The 22,247-nt window shown below is 41.0% G+C and overlaps 1 protein-coding gene across 4 annotated transcripts; it reads left to right on the top strand.

Moving 5' to 3' along the window:
• LOC120742889 (leukocyte elastase inhibitor-like) lies at positions 1–18,488 on the top strand. Of its 4 annotated transcripts, XM_040046378.1 has the most exons (8): positions 3–210; positions 509–697; positions 3,812–3,949; positions 4,033–4,150; positions 4,252–4,394; positions 4,501–4,668; positions 4,820–5,147; positions 18,381–18,475. In XM_040046378.1, exons 1-8 carry the CDS (start codon positions 76–78, stop codon positions 18,458–18,460), a joined length of 1,299 nt encoding a protein of 432 aa, XP_039902312.1. In that variant the 5' UTR covers positions 3–75; the 3' UTR covers positions 18,461–18,475. The 4 variants fall into 4 exon arrangements, with proteins under 4 accessions (XP_039902310.1, XP_039902312.1, XP_039902311.1 ...); XM_040046376.1 differs by lacking the exons at positions 4,252–4,394; positions 4,501–4,668; positions 4,820–5,147 and adding exons at positions 17,439–17,581; positions 17,715–17,882 and having other exon boundaries at positions 1–210; positions 18,050–18,488; XM_040046377.1 differs by lacking the exon at positions 18,381–18,475 and having other exon boundaries at positions 9–210; positions 4,820–5,362.
• Positions 18,489–22,247: the final 3,759 nt, after the last annotated feature.

Below are 22,247 nucleotides of genomic sequence, written 5' to 3'. Positions count from 1 at the left end.
TTATCGCCCATTCACGCGTTCCACCCACCCACACTGAAGCCTGTCCTGTCACACCACACTGTGCGCTCTGTATAAATGAGCAGCGGTCAGCCTTCGGATCCCCTCACCGTTTCTAGGATATTTTGGGGAAATTTTGCCTTCCTTTACGTTTTGCTTTCACTTTCCCTGTTTTTCTGCGAGCAAACCGTACTTCAGCCGCAGGAACATTCGGTAATGTAAAAACAACTTCTGCTTTCGTACCAACGCACATCGAGCGACGAGCTGTATTTGTATTTGAGATGCGTATTTACACCTGCTAAAGTTGACGTGTGACGGTTTAAATCCCGGTAACTTGCCTTATACTTTTATCCCGTGTTTTACATTCAGCTGCTTCTTGAATTTGCTCTATGTTTCTGTAGTGACGGTTTAGGGTGTTTAAAATGTAAAGGTTCATATGCATTGCGGATTGTGTTACATGACAAAATGCGTATAGTGCATTATTTATTTTTAGTTTTGTTGCACTTTACAGGAAAACCGTACGTCGTCAGCCATGTCCGCCGTCAGCAGCTCAAACACAGCCTTTGCCTTGGAGCTGTTCCGCACTCTGAGCCAGGCAAACTCTGCCGGGAACATCTTTATCTCTCCTCTGAGCATCAGCTCAGCCCTGGCCATGGTCTACCTGGGAGCTAAAGGAGACACTGCAGCTCAGATGGCTCAGGTCAGCACACTGTCACTTGTTCCCTGCACTGCATTTTTGCACAACTTTTAGTAGTCCTAAATAAAGTAGTGATACATTATGAGAGTTTTTAAAAAATATATATATATATCTTGTGACTTTTGCGCTTAGTCTATCAGTATTGGCCCAAATACCCGCCTAACCATAAACTGAAAGGTGTGTCCTGGGAGAGGCACTGAAACAGCATCTGGACTTTGACCTCAATAAACGCCTCTCAACAAGATATCTATTGTTTGCTTAAAAAACAGAACACTGTAAAAGAAAAACTGGCAGGTGAACATTAATTTCAGTTTAAAAAAACAGTTTGGTTTTGACAGCTTTAATCCATAGTTATAAATCCTCGCTTGTCCTTTACATAGAATAATGACTTTTATACTGGGAGAGTTTCATCTAATACAGTTTAATCTCCAGTGTGACAGGCAGCAGGCTAATGAATGAATGATATTACGGTAGTATCAGTTTCACAATTTGGATTAGAAACCTCAATTTAAAAAAAACTGCAAAGAAGATGATTAACTTCCAAATGAGACTAATGTGTGTAACAACAGCACAAACAAATCATGGGTTATTTTTGGAGACTCTTTCTGCATTGAAGTACTCCCCGAATAGAATGGAGTACATGGATACAAATCTTGAAAGATTGATGTACATATTTGTGTACGTCAATCACCAAGGGCCATTAGCGTGCTGCCTGCTGTAACCCATAATTTCCTTCGGGATTAATAAAGTATTCTGATTCTGATGTCGCATTAAAAGAGATAGAAGCTTCAAAAGTGCCTTACTCAGTGGTTAACCCTCTCAAGGCAGGCGTTGCAGATTTGCAACAGTTAAAAGCTAACAACCTGATTACCCCACATACATATTTTATGAGGTTTTTTTTTTACTCAGAAATACCACTGCAGGTATTCTTTTGTGCATTAGCAACAAAAACTTAATTTGAGCCTGAGAGGGTAAAATGGGTCAGTGTTTTTTGTTTATCTATGTTTTTATTTATTTATTTATTTGGCCACAACTGTGGAATGAGAGCAGATCTGCATAAGTTGTGGTTGTGGTACTTCACCATCTAGCTAGCAATACTGGAAAGGAGCAAGCATAAAGGGAGTGATGTTTTTTGAGTGGCAGGTAGTCTTAAAGGCAAGGTTTCTATCAGCTCAATAAATATCAGCAAACACACAAACTGTTTGTGTGGAGTTTGTCTCACAGTGTGTTGTTACCTAAAGGTCCAGCTGCTGAATTTCACAGAGGGAGAACAGAAAGAGAGCTAGCTGTTTTGTTTTGATGATATTGTGAAACATGCTACTAATCAAACTGAGGTAGACGACCTGTGTTATTTAAAGACTACATTACAATGCTCTGCAGTTTAGTGCAGGATAAACAGGTTAGATTGCAGTACAGCATTAACTGAATTCCTCCTTTATTCCAGTTTTTTACTGTCTAGTATAAAGACAACATAAACAGTGTACTGCCAGTGTAGAGGATGGAAGTCAGCCAGCACAACTTCTGCTGACATGTTGTTGAATTTGGTTGTGTAAATCCACAACGAGCAGTAAATCTCAGAGCAGCAGTAGCTCAGATCAGCTGATCACAGCTCGTACATTAAGAAAATCTAAAACTCACAATAGAAATTATTGCGAGATGAGATTCTTTCCCCCACGCTGAGCTAATGTGACCGATTTTAGGGTTCCCTCATCTTTCTGTATCCCAGTTTTCTCATTCTTCTTTCAAAAGTCTTGTTTCTGTTTTTATTTTGGTTAAATAAAATGTTTTTTCAAGGTGCACCATGTGAACATTAATTTTTATCACTTGGTTGAAGGCTGAGCGCAGGGTGTCCTTCCAAGACTGCTCCAGCAGAAACTCTTCCAGGAGTGAATAACTCAAGCCGGCAGCGCCACACGACCCCCGCATCACCACTTAGCGCAGCACAGACGCTGCAGGTTATTATACCCCGGCCAATCTGTCCCCAGAATTAAGGGATGTGTCAGCTGTGGGTTAACTCCAGCCTTTACTCTGTGTTTTGCCCTTGTATTTAATTTGCAGCTGCACTATGGGATGTTCATGTATGTCCCCATGCACACAGCTAAGCTCCACCCACTCTGCCTCCAACAATTCCCTGGTTCGAATCAGTGTTTGGTGAACCAGGGTCTGCGTGCAGCCCATGTCCACCAAGGCCTGGTGTATACCCCCTTGACACCTTACTGGTACGCTGTATACCCCTCTCAGATCAAGGAGAGGATGTGTAGCCACCAGGACCTGTGGAGAAAAAGCAGAGGTAAGCAGGTTAGTGCCTCTCGCAGCTGCTGCTCCGTGGCGGTGGGCCATGGTGGTGAAGAACTCCTCCAGCCAATGGGACGCTTCTGCTGTGGCCCAAAAGACCTCCAGGAAAGCATGGGGGCCATCTCCCTTTCCCGTATGGTAGTGGGACACAGCTGGGAGCGGCAGATGTGTCGGCAAATAGCCAGCCCGAGCGACCTGATGCTCGACTACATTCAGATGCTCGACTGGTCCTGCAGCTGTTCCTACTGGCGGTGAAACACTGAAGCATTCTCCCGCTGCATAGCCGCAAGCTAGGCCATTTCCCGGGTGTTAAACGTTTATAGGTGTTTTTTTGACATGGTTTTTTTTTTTTACCTACTTCGTTCGCGCAGCTTTTCAGATGCCTTCTCCTTTCAGCACTCCACATGGCTTCCTACTCCGGTCCCAGCAACATCCTTAAAAGGAGAGACATGATTTGATGATGGTCAGGTGCGTGAGTCAGCCTCTCCTGACACCACACCCTGAACCCACTGCTCCACCCCTCCCCTGCAGCTAAACCACAAAAATTTAGCTGCAATAAGAATTTTTGGAAACTGGGACAGTGGTCAAGCACATGAATAATAAACTCTAGCATAACACATCATAATAGCCTCCTATAGACATGAAAAGTAAATATTAAATATATTAACAGCATATAGCAGTTTCACAGTAAGGCTTATTATTAAACATGATGCTGAAAAAATAAAGTTGTCAACTTTCTGCCTTTGGACCATAAATTGTTACATTAGGGTCACTCAGGCTCAGTGTCACATCCTTTCAGTCTTTGTCTTCAATGCCACACAGGCCCTCTCATTCAGCTCAGGTGAAGGCGTCCATGCAGACTTCCAGAAACTGAACGCTGACATCAACTCACCGTCTGCATCCTACATCCTGAAACTAGCCAACCGTCTTTATGGAGAAAACACTGCCCACTTCCTCCCAGTGAGTGTCCACATCAATGATTCTCTTCATAAAGTTCTTCATTACAAAGACTGGATTAATAAACAGATGTCTGCTCTCTGCAGGACTTCCTTGACGCCACACAGAAGTACTACCAGGCAGACCTGAAGACTGTGGACTTCATCGGAGCTCCAGAGGCGTGCAGAGCAGAGATCAACAGCTGGGTGGAGCAGCAGACAGAAAGTGAGAATGTGCATCTTCCACAGCCTGAACAGCAGGGAATCATTTTAGCATCCTCTGTGGATTATAATGAAATATTGTGGTGTTTCTGTATTTCCTTTCAGATAAGATAAAAGACCTTCTGAAGCCAGGAACAGTACGCTCAAATACCAGACTGGCTCTGGTCAATGCTATCTACTTCAAGGGCAACTGGAGGAACCCATTTGATGAGGCAAACACCAAAGAGATGCCCTTTAAAATCAAACAGGTAAAAATTAAATGTAATCTTGTTTTAAGTATGGGGACATACAGTTTAAACAGAGAAAGCAATTTAACTCAAGTAAGATGGATTTCTTGTGTTTGCTGTTTGTCAGAATGAGACCGTACCAGTCCAGATGATGTACCAGATGAAGAAGCTGCCCTACAACTACATTCATGACCATGGTCTGCAGATCCTGGAGTTGCCCTACGTGAATGAGGAGCTCAGCATGTTTGTTCTTCTACCTGCAGAGTCCTCGGACGGCTCTGACCCTCTGCTGAAGGTAAAGAACTTAGTAATAAATACCTATAAAGAAAAGTCAGCATTTTGCTTTATTATCAAAGTTTAATGACTATAGAGTAGCTCTCAGGTGATGTTTACAATGTTAAAATTAAACAACAAAGATGCCATAAAATGTATTAACTGTGTTCCAGCTGGAGAAGGAGCTAACACAGGAGAGGCTGAATGAATGGACCGACAGGAAAAACATGGATGTTGATTCAGAAGTTGTCCTTCACCTACCAAAGTTCAAGCTGGAGGAAGACTACGAGCTGAATGATCCTCTGGCTAAACTGGGTATGAAGAACGTGTTCTGTGCAGGAAGCGCTGACCTGTCTGGCATGAACAGTGAAGGGGGGCTCTTCCTGTCTACGGTGGCCCACAAGGCCTTTGTGGAGGTGAACGAGGAGGGCACAGAGGCCGCTGCAGCCACAGCTGGAATGGTAGCATTCTGCATGTTGAGGGAGGAACACTTCAGAGCAGATCACCCCTTCCTCTTCTTCATCAGACACAATAAGACCAAGTCCATCCTGTTCTTTGGCCGATTCTCATCTCCTCAGTAAGGGAAAAGGATGGTTCAAATTAAAATAAAACATCTTAAAAACAGTATAAATGAAGCCTTTATTTTGTGATGTTGAATTAATTAAGAAATTGTATTTTGCTTTATTCGCGAATAAAGTTTGATTATTTTACATTAATTCATTCTTAATTACGTTGGGTTTTTGTTGGGGGGGGGGGGGGGGGTTAATATTGGAAACAGTGGCTGTAGAAATGAATGTAGAAATTAAGGCTTTTAATCGGTCCAGTCTTTTATTAGTTTATTTTGAACAGAATGGTATTGTGGCACAGATTGCATCGACACAGCTTCTCAGTTGCACACAGTTCTTTATTTATAAAAACACTGATGCACTCTGCTTCTCAAACAAGTCACAAGTCTGGCTCTTGTTTTACTTTTTTTACTACAAGAATACTATAGAATACACTAAAGATCAGTATGGGATTAAAACTACTTGTAAAATGAACAGAATTGTCTGTGTTGTCCCTTAGACCAGAAAACCTTTTTCATATTTTTGTTGCTCACAGTATTTCTGCTGAAAATCATAAACCTTATGACTTTCTAGTCACCCATTTTTGTCCCTAAAAGTCCATTTGTTTTTGCTGAGTGTCCATCATGGAGTGGCTCTTTAGCTAAAAGGTGTGGACCGTGTCAGGCCCTGGTGTTTTTAGCTCTTTATGCCTCAGACTCCTTGTTGAAGTCTCGATATGTGATATAGATTCGTTTTGTTCAGCTATTAAAACCATTAGCCATTTGATGCTGGTGTAGTGTGATGCTTCTTTCTAACAGACATCTCTCCAGTTTTGCTCAGTCTCAGCTTCGGGAGGGCCTCCCCTTGTGCCATTGCTCCCTCGTAGCTGGGAATTCATCCTTGACAAGTCTTTGAAAAACATATAATTTATTCTCTAAAAAAGAAGAAGAAATAAAGGTCATAAGAACTTTATTTATCCCAAATGGAAATGTACTGTTTGACATAGCTCATCTGCTATTTTCATGAAAAATAAAATGCGTGATGGCTGTGGGTGTGAATGGTTTTAGAGAGAGAGGAGTCTTCCAGTACTGATGTTCTTTGTTTGATGAAGTTGCTGCAAAGTGGCTGATCAGAGTTATTAAGGATGGCTCTTTAGTGTGCATATTCTATTGTTCTAGACCAGCAGCCAGAGTTTTGACTCTTTTTTTATTATTAGATTATAAAGCCTCACTTATGGACATATTGCACTTCTGTTTTTTTAACCCAAGACCTGACTGAGCTACGGCCATAGCCAACTAACTCTTAATAACAAGCTGCCAACAAGCCAACTCCCTCTGGCCTTTTGGATCTTGGTTTCAAACCTTCCATCACATATAAAGCAGTCATTGCGCTTTGTATTCTGAATCTTATAGCAAAGTATCTCCAGGGCTAAAGACTAATGGGATAATGTTGCAGTGACATATAAGGTTTATTGGTTTCTGAGGCTGGTAGTGGCAATCTTATCTCAAGACCTCACAGTAGAGCACTTCACTTCCAGACTGCAGGCTTACTTGTGGTTCCTACAGTAGCGGTTTTTGATACGGGCGACACGGGCGGTTGCCCGGGGCGGCATCGTGGTGGGGGGCGGCATCACGGGCATCGGCAAAAAAAAAAAAAAAAATGCTCGTACTCATGCTGCCCCGACGTCAGCCAGCGCATATTGGGAATGGCATAGGCACCGATCGGTTTTCTATCGCCCATTTCCTGGGAGTAAGGGCGCCCTTCGTCTGCGAGGTGCGCCTGCTGCTTGCGGCGCAGAGAGGAGAGGGCGGGGCGGCGGGGGATTCTCTGACCGGCTGGAGCAGCATCTAAAAACCAACTCGCAAAATAAAACAAAATAAAAACAAACCAACAAACAGGAAAACAGCAGACATTATAATACAGACTTATAATTTGCACCGATGTTTTTTCGAAATTCTATACACGAAAAGTGAGCGCGAGAGCCCTCGGTGCGCCTGCTTGCTGCTGAAGTCAAAGTAAACTTTATTGTCATCTCCGCTACAGTCCAGTATATAGAGAGACAAGACGACGAGGCTCCAGTTACAGCAGTGCAAGTAAACAAACAATATATATAATAAGAGTAAGAAAATAAATATACACTTTAGGACCAGGGGTAAAGGGATCAATAACAATTTAAAATTTACAGTTTGATGATTTAAAGTCTCACACACAACCCGTCAAAAGGGGAGGGGGCCCTGCTGCTTCCAAATAGAGCGTATTTCATTTATAATGTTGTAAATCCAAGCCCATGATTTGAATCCTGGGTTGTGTGAAATCTCAGAAATGCACCCTAGACAAAGTGAATCTGTGAACTAAGGTTTAGGTGTGTTAGGACATGTTGTGGTGATCAATGGATTGAGGGATGGGTGTTCATACTGGAGTACAAAATTAAAACCAATGGAAGATGGACAAGAAAATTTCAAAGCCATCAGGTGCTCAGTTTAGAAAAAAGAGAAAAGAAGAGGAAGAGAAACGAGCAAAAGATACAGGTAAGCAGATGTGTCATTGGATAATGGCATGTCATCCTGAAACAATCAGAATACTTTATTAATCCCTAAGGAAATTATGTGCATTACATTTGCTGCAAGAAGAAATGGTAAAAATAGTAACAGTAACAGACTAAACTCCAAACAATACATTATGTTACAGATTTTAATATTAATTAGTCATTGTCAATTGTTGATTTGTCCTGTTCTCATTGTATGACGAATTATGATGGCTGTTTGGTAGCCGTTTGCATACTATGCATACTCTCTCTCTCTTCATATGTGTGTGTGTGTACAACAGCTTTATGTTAATGTACAATCCTTAATATGTTTTGTCTGTGTGTGTGTGTGTGTGTGTGTGTGTGTGTGGGGGGGGGGGGGGGGGGGGGGGGGGGCGCCAGAGGGAGTGTTCGCCCAGGGCACCAAACAGGCTAGGACCGACACTGGGTTCCTAGGATATTTAAAAGTAGAATCGGGGGCAGAGCCTCCTGCTTCCAGGCTCCTCCTCTCCAGCTTCTAACTTGGATTCAGCAGACAGACACCCAGGTTTAAAACAGGGGTGTCAAACTCAATTGCATAGGGGGCCAAAACTCAAGGCACACTTTATGTTGCAGGCCAAACAAGATAAACATTTTTTAAACACACTAAAACAATGTTTTTTTTAAAAAACATAAATATGAATAAAAACACAGGAATATTATTCCAGAATAAATAAACTTAAAAAAATAAACTTTAACTTTAAATATTTTGCTCTCCATAAAATATATATCCTGTCACAATTATGCAAATTAGAAATATGAACATGCTGCCAAAAACCACAGAAAAAATAAATGAAAGCATACACAAGGTTGGAGCCGCATGTAGACGGAGCAAAGTCCGCTGACTTGGTTCAACATTACTTGGCAACAGGGAAAGTGAGGCAGGTTGCACTGGTGCATTTGTGACAGTTTCACTTGAAATGCCTTCACCGCATCATACATGCCATATCCATGAACTGACAGATTTCCTTGCTGAGCTCAAAAACTCTATGGAGAGCTTTTCCCCCAACTCAGCCAACAGACCTCAGTATGATAAGGAATGTCGGCAAACTCTGAATCTATTTCCCACATAAAAGACTGAAATTGAAGGTGATTTAAACTTTTAGCCCAGATAAAATTTACGGTTTGCGGTACGGTGATCATTACGTGCTCATCATTTTTAGGACTGTACCACACAGCGTTTCCTGGTGTGTGATGCAGTGATATGCTGTTAACTCACCGGTACAGTTCTCCTCCTGCATCTTTACTAGATCCTACATCCTGCACAACACTGCAACACCACCAGCGCCCGATCTGTTGTCCCAGGGCAATCATGTCGGTTACACTTTGACATACGTTTAAAAAAAAAAAAAAAGTATTTTCCTGTCGTTGTCCCGTGCATCGATTTAATTTCTAATATTTACACTCCACGGATGAAGATGGTCAGCTGTGCAATGTCCATCATGTCTGTACTTTCATCCACAGCAAGAGAGTATGCAATGAAGTTTTTGCTTCTTTCACACAACTGTGTTCTTAAATCAGGCTCACATTTGCCAAAATCTGCGTTTTGTCTGGACACAAGACGTCGCACACCTTCATCATGCAGCTCTTCAGAGTGGTACTGGGCTGATTTGGCTATCTAGCAAGGGACTGCAGTTAGACTCGTGTCTCAACATGTAAATGAGGTAGTCCGCTGGATTTGTCTTCGTTTTAGTAGCTTGTAGTCTCATATAAGTGAGCAGAGAGTCTTTGCTGACAAGTTTCTGAAACGGGCTGCACCGTGTCCGGTGTCTTAGGTTCAGTGGGTGGGGCAGCTCCGGTTGTTTCTGTCTGTATGCGCTCTCCTAAAAAAGTCACTTTTTCTCGATGCTTTAATCTAAAGTCTCTTGTTGTGTTTCCGGTATGTAATGCTGTAGCAGCTTAAACGGTTGTTTGCATGTTACAGGAGAACACCATCAACCATGTCCGCCGTCAGCAGCTCAAACACAGCCTTTGTCTTGGAGCTGTTCGGCACTCTGAGCCAGACAAACCCTGCTGGAAACATCCTTGTTTCCCCTCTGAGCAAGGATGGACCATGGCCAGGGCTACCTGGGAGCTAAAGGAGACACTGCAGCTCAGCCATGCAGACACTGATGGCTCAGGTCAGCTCACTGCACAGGCACCACGCCATCAGTTGATCTGCTAGCATGGTGCCTGTGCAACTTCAAGACCTCGTTGCATTTTAAAAGCAGTCAGTCTGACCTGTTTTCACAAAACGTCTTGTCAGATATGGCCGTCTGCGTTTTTCCATATAGAAAAAAAAAACATTTCTGTTTTGTTTGTCTCTATAAAAAACACACATTGCTGCTGTCTATAGATAAACTGCATAATCTCTCAACCTCTGTAAGTTTATGAATAAATAAAATTCACCTTTTGGTATTTAGTTTAAACGTGTTTCAAAAGCTTGTGGGAAACAAGCTATTTGCCAGACGTCAATGGGTCAGTGTTTTTTGTTTATTTATGTTTTTATTTATTTAATTGGCTACAACTGTGGCATGAATGCAGATCTCCATAAGTTGTGGTTCACCATCTAGCTAGCTGACAGGGGATTTCTAAAAATCTTTAAAAACAGGAAGTGGTTTAGTAGCTGAATAAGTTCATCACAAAAGTATTTAGGTGAAAAGTCACATAGACATATAGATTGCTTAGTAAACAGAAAAAGCACATTTCATGAAGCTGATCAAATTATATAAAAACAAAAATCCCTTGACACTAGCAATACTGGAAAGGAGCAAGCATAAGTCTCACAGTGTGTTGCAGCTAAAGGTCAAGCTGCTGAATTTCACAGAGGGAGAAAAGAAACAGCTAGCTGTTTTGTTTTGTTTTGATGATATTGTGAAACATGCTGCTAATCAAACTGAGGTAGACGAACTGTGTTATTTAAAGACTGCATTACATTACAATGCTCTGCACTTTAGTGCAGGATAAACAGGTTAGACATGTCTGACTAGTGCACAGTGGCTGTGGTGCAGAGTATGACAGAGATGAATGTATAGCACTTTACTAGTCCCTGAGGACCCCAAAGCGCTTTACACATCCAGTCATCCACCCATTGGTGATGGCAAGCTACATTGTAGCCACAGCCATCCTGGGGCGCACTGACAGAGGCGAGGCTGCCGGACACTGGCGCCACCAGTAGGCGCCAGTGAAGTGTCTTGCCCAAGGACACAACAACTGAGACTGTCCAAGCCGGGGCTTGAACCGGCAACCTTCCGATTACAAGGCAAACTCCCAACTCTTGAGCCACGATCGCCTGAATTTGAAGCTCAGCTGATGATGCTTGAATTTAGTAACTGAAGAAAAATCCTTTAATTGTCCAACAAGGGAAAATTTGGGTGTAACAGCAGCAAGAAAGACACATATACAAACAAACAGCACACAAGCCACAGAACAGAAACATACACAAATTTTACATATTTATATCAAGGACAATGGTTACCAAAAACAGAGTACTGTACCGTTATTAAATTCAATAAAATTAAATACAGATAAGAGGCAAACACTGGTTATAGTGTGAATCGGTTGATAAAATAGTACAAGTTACTGCACTGATGTAAACATCTATGTTTGTTGGGAGCAGTTCTGATTGTACAGTCTGACAGCTGATTTAAAATCTCTCCGATTCACAAGGTCCTGATTTAATCCCCGATTCAGAGAAATTTATCAGTACTGAGACTTGCGAGACTTCATCAGAGGTGTGAGCATCACAGCAGATGCCTTTGTGCCAAAGTAACCGAGGATAAAACACATTTCTGCGGTATTGAACAGCGGAAATGAGGCTTACTTGTCGGAGGTCATTTGTGGGGGGGGGAACAGCGTAATAAGCAAACAAATAATCAGAAAACAGACATTTGAGATGGGAAACTGTTCTTGAAGTACTGAGAGACAGAGCTGTGCAGGAAGTGTGAATTTTATCGTGGTGGAAGAAAAACAGCAAAAGTAAGAGGGAATTAATGACGATGTTTATCAAATGTGAAGCGCAGTTTTGATCTTATTTTGCTGCTGGTTCAGTGAATTTTGGTCAGAGTGACAAAACCTGCAGCTTCAGAATCTGTGAGCCATCGGCTTTCAGCCCTGACGGCGTGTCCGTGTACGTGTTGTTGGGTGAGAAAGCTGACATCTCAGTTTCTGATGCGTCGGGTCTGTGCTTGGTGTTTACGTCTTTGTGTGGAATTCGTTTATTTGCTCTCATTTGCTGTTTCAGCTGTTTGGTGGTTGTTGAAATGAAAGATTTAACCTGAGATTCTGGCATTTCTGGCAAAATATATTTATATTTAAAAATAATAATATCCATTATTCAAGCTAAAATTGATTTTAATCGATAAATCGATAATTGAAACCCAGCCCTACTCCTCAACATGTCTTGAAGTTCTCCAGAGGTAATGAACTAATCATTTGATTCAGGTGTGCTGACCCCGGGTGACATCTAAAACCTGCAGGAGACCTGCCTTTGAGGCCTTGGAGGTCCCCACCTCTGGTCTAGTATAAAGACAACATAAACAGTGTACTGCCAGTGCAGAGGATGGAATCCATCAGGACAACTTCTGCTAACATCTTGTTGAATTGAGTTGTGTAAATTCACAAAGAGCAGTAAACCTCAGAGCAGCAGTAGCTCAGATCAGCTGATCACAGCCTGTACGTTAAGAAAATCTAAAACTCACAATAGAAATTGTTATGAGTTGTGATTCTTTTCCCCACATTGAGCCACTGTGACCGATTTTAGGGTTCCCTCATCTTTCTGTATCCCACTTTGTCTCTAAACAGGATAATGAGTAGGGAATGGGACAAAGTCACACTCTACAATGTAGGCAGCATAAAAACAAAGGTTTTTTTTCCCCCATATTTTATTTTATTCATCTTCTACTTAACTGATTCAAGCTGAGGACATTTCTTAGAATTAAGATAAAGTTTGTTCCCTTCTTCTAATATTATTTTATTTGTACACTCAATAAACACTTCCATCAAAGCCTCAATAGGCAAGTTGTAGTAACAGTTTTTAAAGGATATTTCCTTTAAAAAAAATGTAGTTAGTTTTCCATTACTAATGTCATTTCAGTTAATTTAAGATTTTATTTCAAAAGTCTCGTTTCTATTTTTATTTTGGTTAACTAAGATGTTTTGGTGCTAAACCCTGATATATTGCCAGTGCCAAGCAAATGCTTTACACTTGCAGCTTTTCTGTAAGAACCACTGCAAAACATGCAGTCGTTCTGAACCTTAACTCTATGGATGTGCAAATAACATATATCAAACTGGCTTTAGTAGCAAAAGAAGTAGATCTTCCACATGTTCATCCCATGTTAGTGTATTGTTAGTGTGTTGAAAACAAACCATTATTTAAGATTGTAACCAGAATAAGGACCCATCCACACTATAGACTATATGCATTAATACATACAGAAATACATGAAGTCTGGGTATACAAGTCTGGACTAAGTCTTCTTTCAGAAAGACCGCAGGAGTTGGGTTAACTGTCTTTAACTAAGTTCCACAGAAGAATTGTTTACATCAGAGATGTTTCCAGGCTCAATCCAAATTTGGTGCAGCCATACTTGAACTTATTGTTGTGGAGTATACAGTAGGTGTGACTTATGAGCATGATTTTCTGAAAACAGAAACAGGCAATATCATAATTAGTAGAGTCACAATCACATCTACTCATCACCGCAATATCTCAGTGTCCACAAGGGGTCACTGTAGACCAGTGTTTCCCAACCACTGTGCCGGCGCATAGTGCCGTGAGAGATGATCAAGTGTTACGTTGAAGATTATCTGGTTCCTGCGACCGGCGTGAGTAACTTGCAGAACAATTACGTTGTCTTCCACTAGCAGGCAGTACAACTACCTGCTCTAATTAAATTAGTTGCCAACTGCCAGTAAGCAGAAGAAAACGAAGAAGAAATTACATAATGGTCATGCTGTTAGACGATACAGCGTGTGTAATAGCAACAGAAGAGAAAAAGTAGTCAATCTGACCTGGGCCCTGGAGAAATTTCTCACCTGGATGAAGGCCCTAGCATGAGTAGTGGTCAGAAAAAAACAACAAAAAAGTTATACTGGGGACAAACTGAGCTAATTCTTCTATACCTGGTGCGCGGGGAAAAATTGTCAATATCCTTTTTTTGTCATTTTTGTTTGGTGGTATGCCGTGTGATTATTATTTATTTTATTTATTTTAAGTAAGTAAGTAGAGTTTATTTATTAAGCGCTTTTCATAGACAGGCCGTCACAAAGCGCTGTACACAAAGATTAAAATAAACAGAAAGTTAAGTAACAAAATAGACAATATACACAATATAAAAGATTAAATGAAAATTTAAAAAGTGTTGATCAACAGAAGGCTTGTTTAAAAAGAAAAGTTTTTAACTGCTTTTTAAAGGATTCCACAGAGTCAACCAAACGTAGTTGTGGTGGTAAACTGTCCCACAGCCTTGGTGCCACAGACTGAAAGCATCTGTCCCCTTTGGTCTTCAGTCGTGTACGGGTAACAACCAACAAACTCTGAGTCTGTGAGCAGAGACAAGCAGCAGCAGTATATTTTATGAGAAGCTTGGATAAATGATCTGGGTCCTGGCCGTTTAGTGCATTTAGTGTTAAAACAAGAATTTTAAAGTGTATTCTAAAATCTATTGGGAGCCAATGTAAGAATATAAAATAGGAGTAATGTGAGCACGCTTGCTAGAAGATGTTAGTAGCCTGGCCGCTGCATTTTGTATAGTTTGGAGGCGAGAAAGAGATGATTTGTCCAAGCTGGTAAACAGGGCATTACAATAATCTAAACGTAATGACACAAATGCATGAACAATTTTTTTCCAGTTCAGCTAAGGAGACTATTTTTCACAGTTTAGAAATGTTCTTTAAATGAAAGAAACAGGAACGAGACAGAGATTTTTTTCAACTTTACAACTTTTACAAAACTCGGCAGCTCATGTGCTGATGAAGACCAGAGGGCGGGCCCACATTACACCGGTTTTAGAATCGCTACATTGGCTCCCCGTGTGTTTCAGGATCGATTTTAAAGTTCTTTTATTGGTTTTTAAATGTCTTAATGGTCTTGGGCCTTCTTATCTCTCAGATCTGCTTTTACCATATGAACCCTCGCGGACCCTGAGGTCCTCTGGCACTGGCCTTTTGATTGTCCCTAAAGTCAGGACACATACTCACGGAGAGGCAGCTTTTCAGTGGTATGGCCCTCGTCTGTGGAACAGCCTGCCGGAGGGTTGGGGGGCTTCTTTGCCTCCCTCCTGCTGTGTGCCCAGCCTGGAGGCTGCGGTCTGTGACCGGCTCCTGGTGCAGACGGCTCCCTGTTATAGTGTTTCCTCACTTGGCACATATGTACCCAGCCCAATTTTACTCTTTAAGTGTGCGTGTGTGTGCGTGTGTGTGGGGGGGGGGGGATATGTGTGTATTCACATTGTTTATGTTAATGAGAGTGTGGGGAGTGAGTTGGAGGGTGGGCTGCTTTTAACCATGTAAAGCACTTTGTGCTACATTTTTTTTGCATGAAAAGTGCTTTATAAATAAAGATTGATTGATTGATTGATTGATTGATTTTACATGCGAGTCCAGGCCCAGAGAAGAATCAAATATTACTCCCAGATTTCGAATATTTGACTTGGGAGAAGAACAGAAAGGGGCAACAACCTGATTGATTTTAGAATGTAGTTCAGGAAGAGCTATGATCATGGTCTCTGTCTTCTCCATGTTTAATACAAGGTAGTTGCTAGAAAGCCAACCAGAAACCTGAGTTAAGCACTGGACTAGGGTGCACAGCCTATCCAGCTGATGAGGTTTAAAGGACATATGCAGCCGAATGTCATCGGCATAGAAATGATAAGAAATGTCACTAAATGATTGAATAATGCCAGCTAAAGGGAGCATGTAAAAAGGAAATAATAACGGACCCAGAACTGAACCCTGTGGAACTCCGCAGGTTAGGGGGGCAATGTTAAAGGTAAACCTGTCAGTCTTAGAAAAGGTCCTATCTGATAAGTAGGAGGAAAACCAGTCTAAGGCAGATCCAGATATACCAGCCAAAACCTTCAGCCTGTTCATTTTGTGGTCAATGATATTGAAGGCTGCTCTAAGATCAAGCAAAATGATCACAGAAAAATTTCCTGCATCAGAAGCCATTGACAAATCATTATAGACCCTTAAGAGAGCGGTCTCAGTGGAGTGCTGCTTTAGAAAGCCAGACTGGAAAGGGTCAAAAATCTGTAATCTGCATAGTAAGGTGCTGAACTGATTTTCTACAATTTCTTCCAGTAGTTTACTTATGTGAATTTTGAAATAGGCTGATAATTACTGGCAGAGCTAGCATCTAGATTCTGTGTTTTTAAAAGTGGAATTACCTCAGCATGTTTTAAATAGGATGGAACACAACCTTGCCTCAGTGAACTGTTGATGATGGATAACAATGTGGGAACAATGATGGTGAGAGTACCAGACAGGACAGAGGGAGGCAATATATCTAAAGAACACAATGAGAATATTATTTTACCTATTACTGTAATTAAGTCATTGAGTGCGCCTAATAAAACCTTGGGAAGGAGACTCTGAGTTGACAGATTAAAAGAAACTGACTTATGATCGCTAAAAACAATGTCATTTAAGTTCAAGTGTTCAGGGAAACACCATAGGTGAAGACCAAGTCCAGAGTATGCCCAGCAGTGTCAGTAGGACTTGAAACATGCCTAACCCCCTAACCCCTAACCCTATTTATTTTTTCCGAACGTGAAATATGTGCCATGGCTCCAAAAGGTATGTTCTACACACTGCTGTAGCACATAAATTGGCTAAATAGCACATGTCTTACAAGTTGCAAATACTAAGGCACAAACATGGCAAACTACCAACAGTTAAACTAAACAATAGAAATGTCCTTTATTCCTAATACCGCTGGATGTAATCATTGCAGGAGATTATGGCCACTGCTATTAACTTTGATACCATGTTGGTAGGATTATTTGGTACTAAGTACTGAGACATATCCTTAACATGTACAAAACCATTATACCCCTTATCATACAGTAAACCTTCCAAAAGGAATATGACTTACAGGACAAGGTCTTTTGTTTTTTTTTGGGGGGGGGGGGTTCTTACTTTTCTTTTTTTCTGAAAAATTAAAGTTGTCAACTTTCTGCTTTTGGACCATAAATTGTTACATTAGGGTCACTCAGGCTCAGTGTCACATCCTTTCAGTCTTTGTCTTCAATGCCACACAGGCCCTCTCATTCAGCTCAGGTGAAGACTTCCAGAAACTGAACGCTGAAATCAACTCAATGTCTGCTTCCTACATCCTGAAACTAGCCAACCGTCTTTATGGAGAAAACACTGCCCACTTCCTCCCAGTGAGTGTCCACATCAATGATTCTCTTCATAAAGTTCTCTTCATAAAGTTCTTCATTACAAAGACTGGATTAATAAACAGATGTCTGCTCTCTGCAGGACTTCATTGACACCATACATAAGAACTACCAGGCAGACCTGAAGACTGTGGACTTCATCGGAGCTCCAGAGGTGTGCAGAGCAGAGATCAACAGCTGGGTCGAGCAGCAGACAGAAAGTGAGAATGTGCATCTTCCACAGCCTGAACAGCAGGGAATCATTTTAGCATCCTCTGTGGATTATAATGAAATATTGTTGTGTTTCTGTATTTCCTTTCAGATAAGATAAAAGACCTTCTGAAGCCAGGAACAGTCAAAGAAGATACTAGACTGGCTCTGGTCAATGCTGTCTACTTTAAGGGCAACTGGAAGAACCCGTTTAAAGAGGCAAACACCAAAGAGATGCCCTTTAAAATCAAACAGGTAGAAATTTAACTGAAGGTTACAAATTCTGGACACAAAGTCTGAATACAGGAAACTGTAAAATGTTTAAGGTAAACACCATCAGAAGCTTTATGGTAACATGATCTGGTCGCCTGGATTTCCTGTGTGTCAGAATGAGACCGTACCAGTCCAGATGATGTACCAGAAGAAGAAGCTTCCCTACAAATACATTGCTGACCATGATTTGCATATCCTGGAGCTGCCCTATGTGGGTGAGGAGCTCAGCATGTTCATTCTGCTGCCTAAGGAGTCCTCAGACGGCTCAGACCCTCTGCTGAAGGTACACAGCCTAGAAACAAGTTCCTGTAAAGAAAAGACAAAAACTCTTCTGCTTCGCTTCAGTTTACTTAAATTTGATCATTTAACAGACTGCTTCTGATTTCGTGTATAAAATGAATTTAAATATGAGCAAAAGAAATATGACAAAATGTATTAACTGTATTCCAGCTGGAGAAGGAGCTAACACAGGAGAGGCTGAATGAATGGACCGACAGGAAAAACATGAGCACCCGTTCAGAGGTTGTCCTTCACCTGCCAAAGTTCAAGCTGGAGGAAGACTACGAACTGAGTGATCCTCTGGCTAAACTGGGTATGAAGGACGTGTTCTGTGCAGGAAGGGCTGACCTGTCTGGCATGAACGGTGAAGGGGGGCTCTTCCTGTCTACGGTGGCCCACAAGGCCTTTGTGGAGGTGAACAAGGAGGGCACAGAGGCCGCTGCAGCCACAGGTGTTATGATCAGCACTTGTTGTTATATACCGGACACACACTTCACAGCAGATCACCCCTTCCTCTTCTTCATCAGACACAATAAGACCAAGTCCATCCTGTTCTTTGGCAGATTCTCATCTCCTCAGTAGACAGAAGCAGAAGAGGAAGATGACGGTGCAATTCAAATTAAAATAAATCTTTGAAATAAAGTTAATGGATTGTGATGTTTTGCTAATTACGAACTAGGGCTGCCACGATTAGTCGACTAGTCACGATTACGTCGACTATCAAAATCGTCGAAGACTGATTTAATAGTCGACGCGTCGTTTGAAGCTTTGTTAGATCCCAAAAGACGCAGGAATAAGAATTCATAGCGCAGCCCAGCTCAGTTTCCAACAATGGCGGCAGCTAGTTAGTTTTAATATTACTCTTATTATTCTTCCTGGGTCACAAAATAAACGTTTAACATATTTTAAGGCGAGAATGTAGCTTTGTAAACCTCAAATATCTGCTCAGTTTATCAAGACACCACATATTTTCAAAAGCGCTCTGACGTTTTCGGAGAGTCTGTTACCCACTAGCTCGATAGCGAGCCGGGGGCAATAGTGATGGTAAACTTGATTCTTTTTACTGAATCGAGTTTTAATGAGTCACTCACCAAAGTGAATCGATTTTTTGAGTCATTTGATTCACTGAGTCAGTTGACCAGAGAGTGCAAAAAATTTACATTTTCACTCAAAGTTAATTTGTTTCTCTTTTCATGTAAATCCTTCTGCTAAGATGAATGATTCTAAACGAAAACAACTATTTTATAGAACCAAAAAGAGCAAAAACATTTCTAAAATTAAGCAATTTCCTATCAAAATTGCTTAATAAATATTTATTTTTTTATTTTAATATAGTTTTATTTTTTATTTTATTAGTATTTTCCTTAAATGTGTTAAATATATATTTTCTCATCTAAATGTCCACTGAGCTGTGAGCCAGGGGGCGGTAATGCGCCTTAACATTGGTTGCCAACCAAGAAAAAGAAGAAGCTGTGAGCCAGGAGGGAGGGGGTGAGTGAGTGAGGGAGTGATTCGTTCGCTCTATGATTCAGCACAGGAGGGAGGGGGTGAGTACCTCAAATGTGTTGTTAGCATGTTAGCAGAGCGATGCTACTGTGAACCGAGGAGCTATTTTCTTGATGTGAGCTTCTACTCAGGGTTTTTTCTTCCAGTTCAGAGCAGAAATTTTTTTGTTACGATACTGGATGTTGTGTTTTTCTCCACAATTTTAATTAGAAGCTAGATACATCAGGGCCGTGCAGAGAGGTTTAAAGGGGCGGGTGCTCAAAGTTAAAAAGGGGCACATTGAACCAGGCTGAATAACAACAACACACATTCATCAAGAATCTAATATGGGAAGGGCAGGGCTGTGTTGATCTGAGACTGTAGACATTAAAAAGTCCATAAGAGAGCTGGTAGCTGATTAAACAAGTGTCATGAGATAATAACAAAATGCAAAGATTGGTGACAGCACTTGGAACCATAAGGCAACAAAAAACTGTGAGAAATAATTTAGGCTCTGCCTGTGAATCACTCTTTGCTTCTCTTCTTCCTTCCATCCCATCATTTCATATATCACTCTCCACTTGCTATGTGAGAACAAGGCACAACTTGCTATTGCAATAAACTATAATCTAATTATCCACACCTAACAACTCTTGCACTTAATCTATAATAAAATGATGACAGAAAAATGTTATAGCCCTGCCTTTAGTAGCCTCACACAGCTCCTACTGTTTCCTCCTCATGTCCTTACCAGGCATGTCTGGACAATGTTATATCATGAGTAATTTTTTTTTTTTTTAAATTCCATCTAAATAAAACACACACATGCACGCACACACAATGACGTTTTAGACCTTCTTCAGAATACTGTATATACTATGGGCATCATGGTGCTGATCCAGAATCTTTTTTTTTTTATTATTTATTACTAGAGCTACAATAATAAAGCAATGAGGAGGGGGAAGTAATAAATATGAAATAATGTATTTATGATGATTCCATTTGTTTCACTATCCACTCTGTGCAGGGGCAAAGCTTATTACATTTTTAAACTGTAGAGATACAATCATTTCACTGCTGTAAAATCCAAATTTTATCTTATTTAAAATATAAATCTAATATAACCTGCTTCTTAATGTATGTTCTTTAAAATACAGCTTGTGTTTTTTAATATATTATAATAATTATTATGTGGACATGCATATTAGATCGTTTTTTAGTGAAATATAATCCCCCCAGAAAGGCAGGAAAAGCCCGGAAACTAAATACTTTAAAACTAAATATGTTCCCTAAAACGGTGACAGAGCTACAGACCCATGACAGCCTTACACAGGTAGCCAGCAGCTATGACCAGCACTACTTGTGCAGTTAATAAAAGGACAGGTAATGTTTGTCGCGCTGTTGCACACACAGCACGCTCGTTTGTTTCAGTTCGTCAGTTGCCACAAGACAGCTTACCAACGTGTACGTAATAAGCTAATACTCCTGTGTGCTACACACTACAGTGTGCGCTGTACACCTACTTACTGGTTGTGTCGCATCAGTCTGTGTCTCTGAGTTAACTTGTGTTTCTCCTACAGCTCCGGACCGCTAAAAATGCGCGTGCTCTTTGTGAGCTCGTTCCCGGCTCGTAACCAGCGCGTTCTGCCGTCAAGGGCGATCATTGGTTAAATGTGATCAAATTCAAATTCAAATTCAAATTTTATTTGTCACGTACACAGTCATACACAGTACGATATGTAGTGAAATGCTTGGACAACTGCTCGTGACTAAAGAAAACAAAAAAAAGGAAAGGCTATGAATAAGATAGGAAATAAATATGAAAAATTAAAAAGGGTAAATTTAACTAGGAAGGAATAAAATATAAATTAAGGTTAAAAATGAAATAACTGTACAACACAAATTAGAATGAAGGGTAAATTTAACTGGGAAGAATAAGATAAAATATATAAATTAAAGTTGAAAATAAAATAACTGTACAACAAAATACACAATATAGAACTATATAAGAATGTATGAAGAAATCTAAATATAAATAATATATACACAATAACAGCAGCTGTACAAGTATTAACCGGAAATGAAGAATATAGTGACCAGTGTTGTGCAAAAACAAAGTCCAGAAAGTCCAGTGTGTGTGTAAGAACTGTATGTGTGGGTCAGTACTGTGTGGTGGTGTGATTGAGAGACCGTATCGCCTGCGGGAAGAAGCTCCTCCTCAGTCTCTCTGTGTTGGTCTTCAGGGAGCGGAATCGCTTTCCTGACCTCAACAGAGAGAACAGTCTGTTGTTGGGATGGCTGAGGTCCTTCACGATCTTCCTGGCCTTGGTCCAGCACCGCCTGCTGTAGATTGAGTGCAGGTCAGGGAGCTCGGAGCGGATGGTGCGCTCAGCTGACCGCACAACCCTCTGTAGAGCTCGTCTGTCCTGCATGGTGCTGTTCCCATGTGTTCATCATGTGACTGATGCAAGCCAGATCCTTTTATTTAGCAAAACTGTGATTAATAGTTAAATATTATTGTTGAGGGGCACAAACAGGACTCCGCACGCACACACACATTAAAAAAAAATAATAATTTTTTTTAAAAAAGTTGCCTCAACAAAAGGGCACTTTGGGCACCCATCAGGAAAGGGGCGGGTGCTCAAGCCCCTCTAGCCTCCCCCTCTGCACTTGCCTGCTGGACAGGTGACTAATGATGTCATGTATATCTGTAGTGTGTGCTACAGCCCTGCAGGCCTGAGCACCATTTGAGAAATGTTGATACTGAACAGCATAAGTAGTGGAGTTAATCAGATATCAGTAACGTCTGTGATGCTGTGTTTAATGTATAACCCCAATTTTAAAAAAATGTTGACAGACTATGTAAAATGTAAAAAAAAAAAAA

Source organism: Simochromis diagramma, unplaced genomic scaffold (genome assembly GCF_900408965.1).
Source record: "Simochromis diagramma unplaced genomic scaffold, fSimDia1.1 OVJJ01000553.1, whole genome shotgun sequence".
In the NCBI taxonomy this organism is placed as follows: Eukaryota; Metazoa; Chordata; class Actinopteri; order Cichliformes; family Cichlidae; genus Simochromis; species Simochromis diagramma.
Note: the sequence above shows the minus strand (reverse complement) of the source record. Positions and strands in the feature narration are given on the sequence as shown.

Coding starts and splice junctions, on each gene's coding strand:
- LOC120742889 (XM_040046376.1), top strand. CDS start 76: ATGAGCAGCGGTCAGCCTTCGGATCCCCTCACCGTTTCTAGGATATTT. Junction 211..508: donor TTCAGCCGCAGGAACATTCG/GTAATGTAAAAA, acceptor TGCACTTTACAG/GAAAACCGTACGTCGTCAGC. Junction 698..3,811: donor CTGCAGCTCAGATGGCTCAG/GTCAGCACACTG, acceptor AATGCCACACAG/GCCCTCTCATTCAGCTCAGG.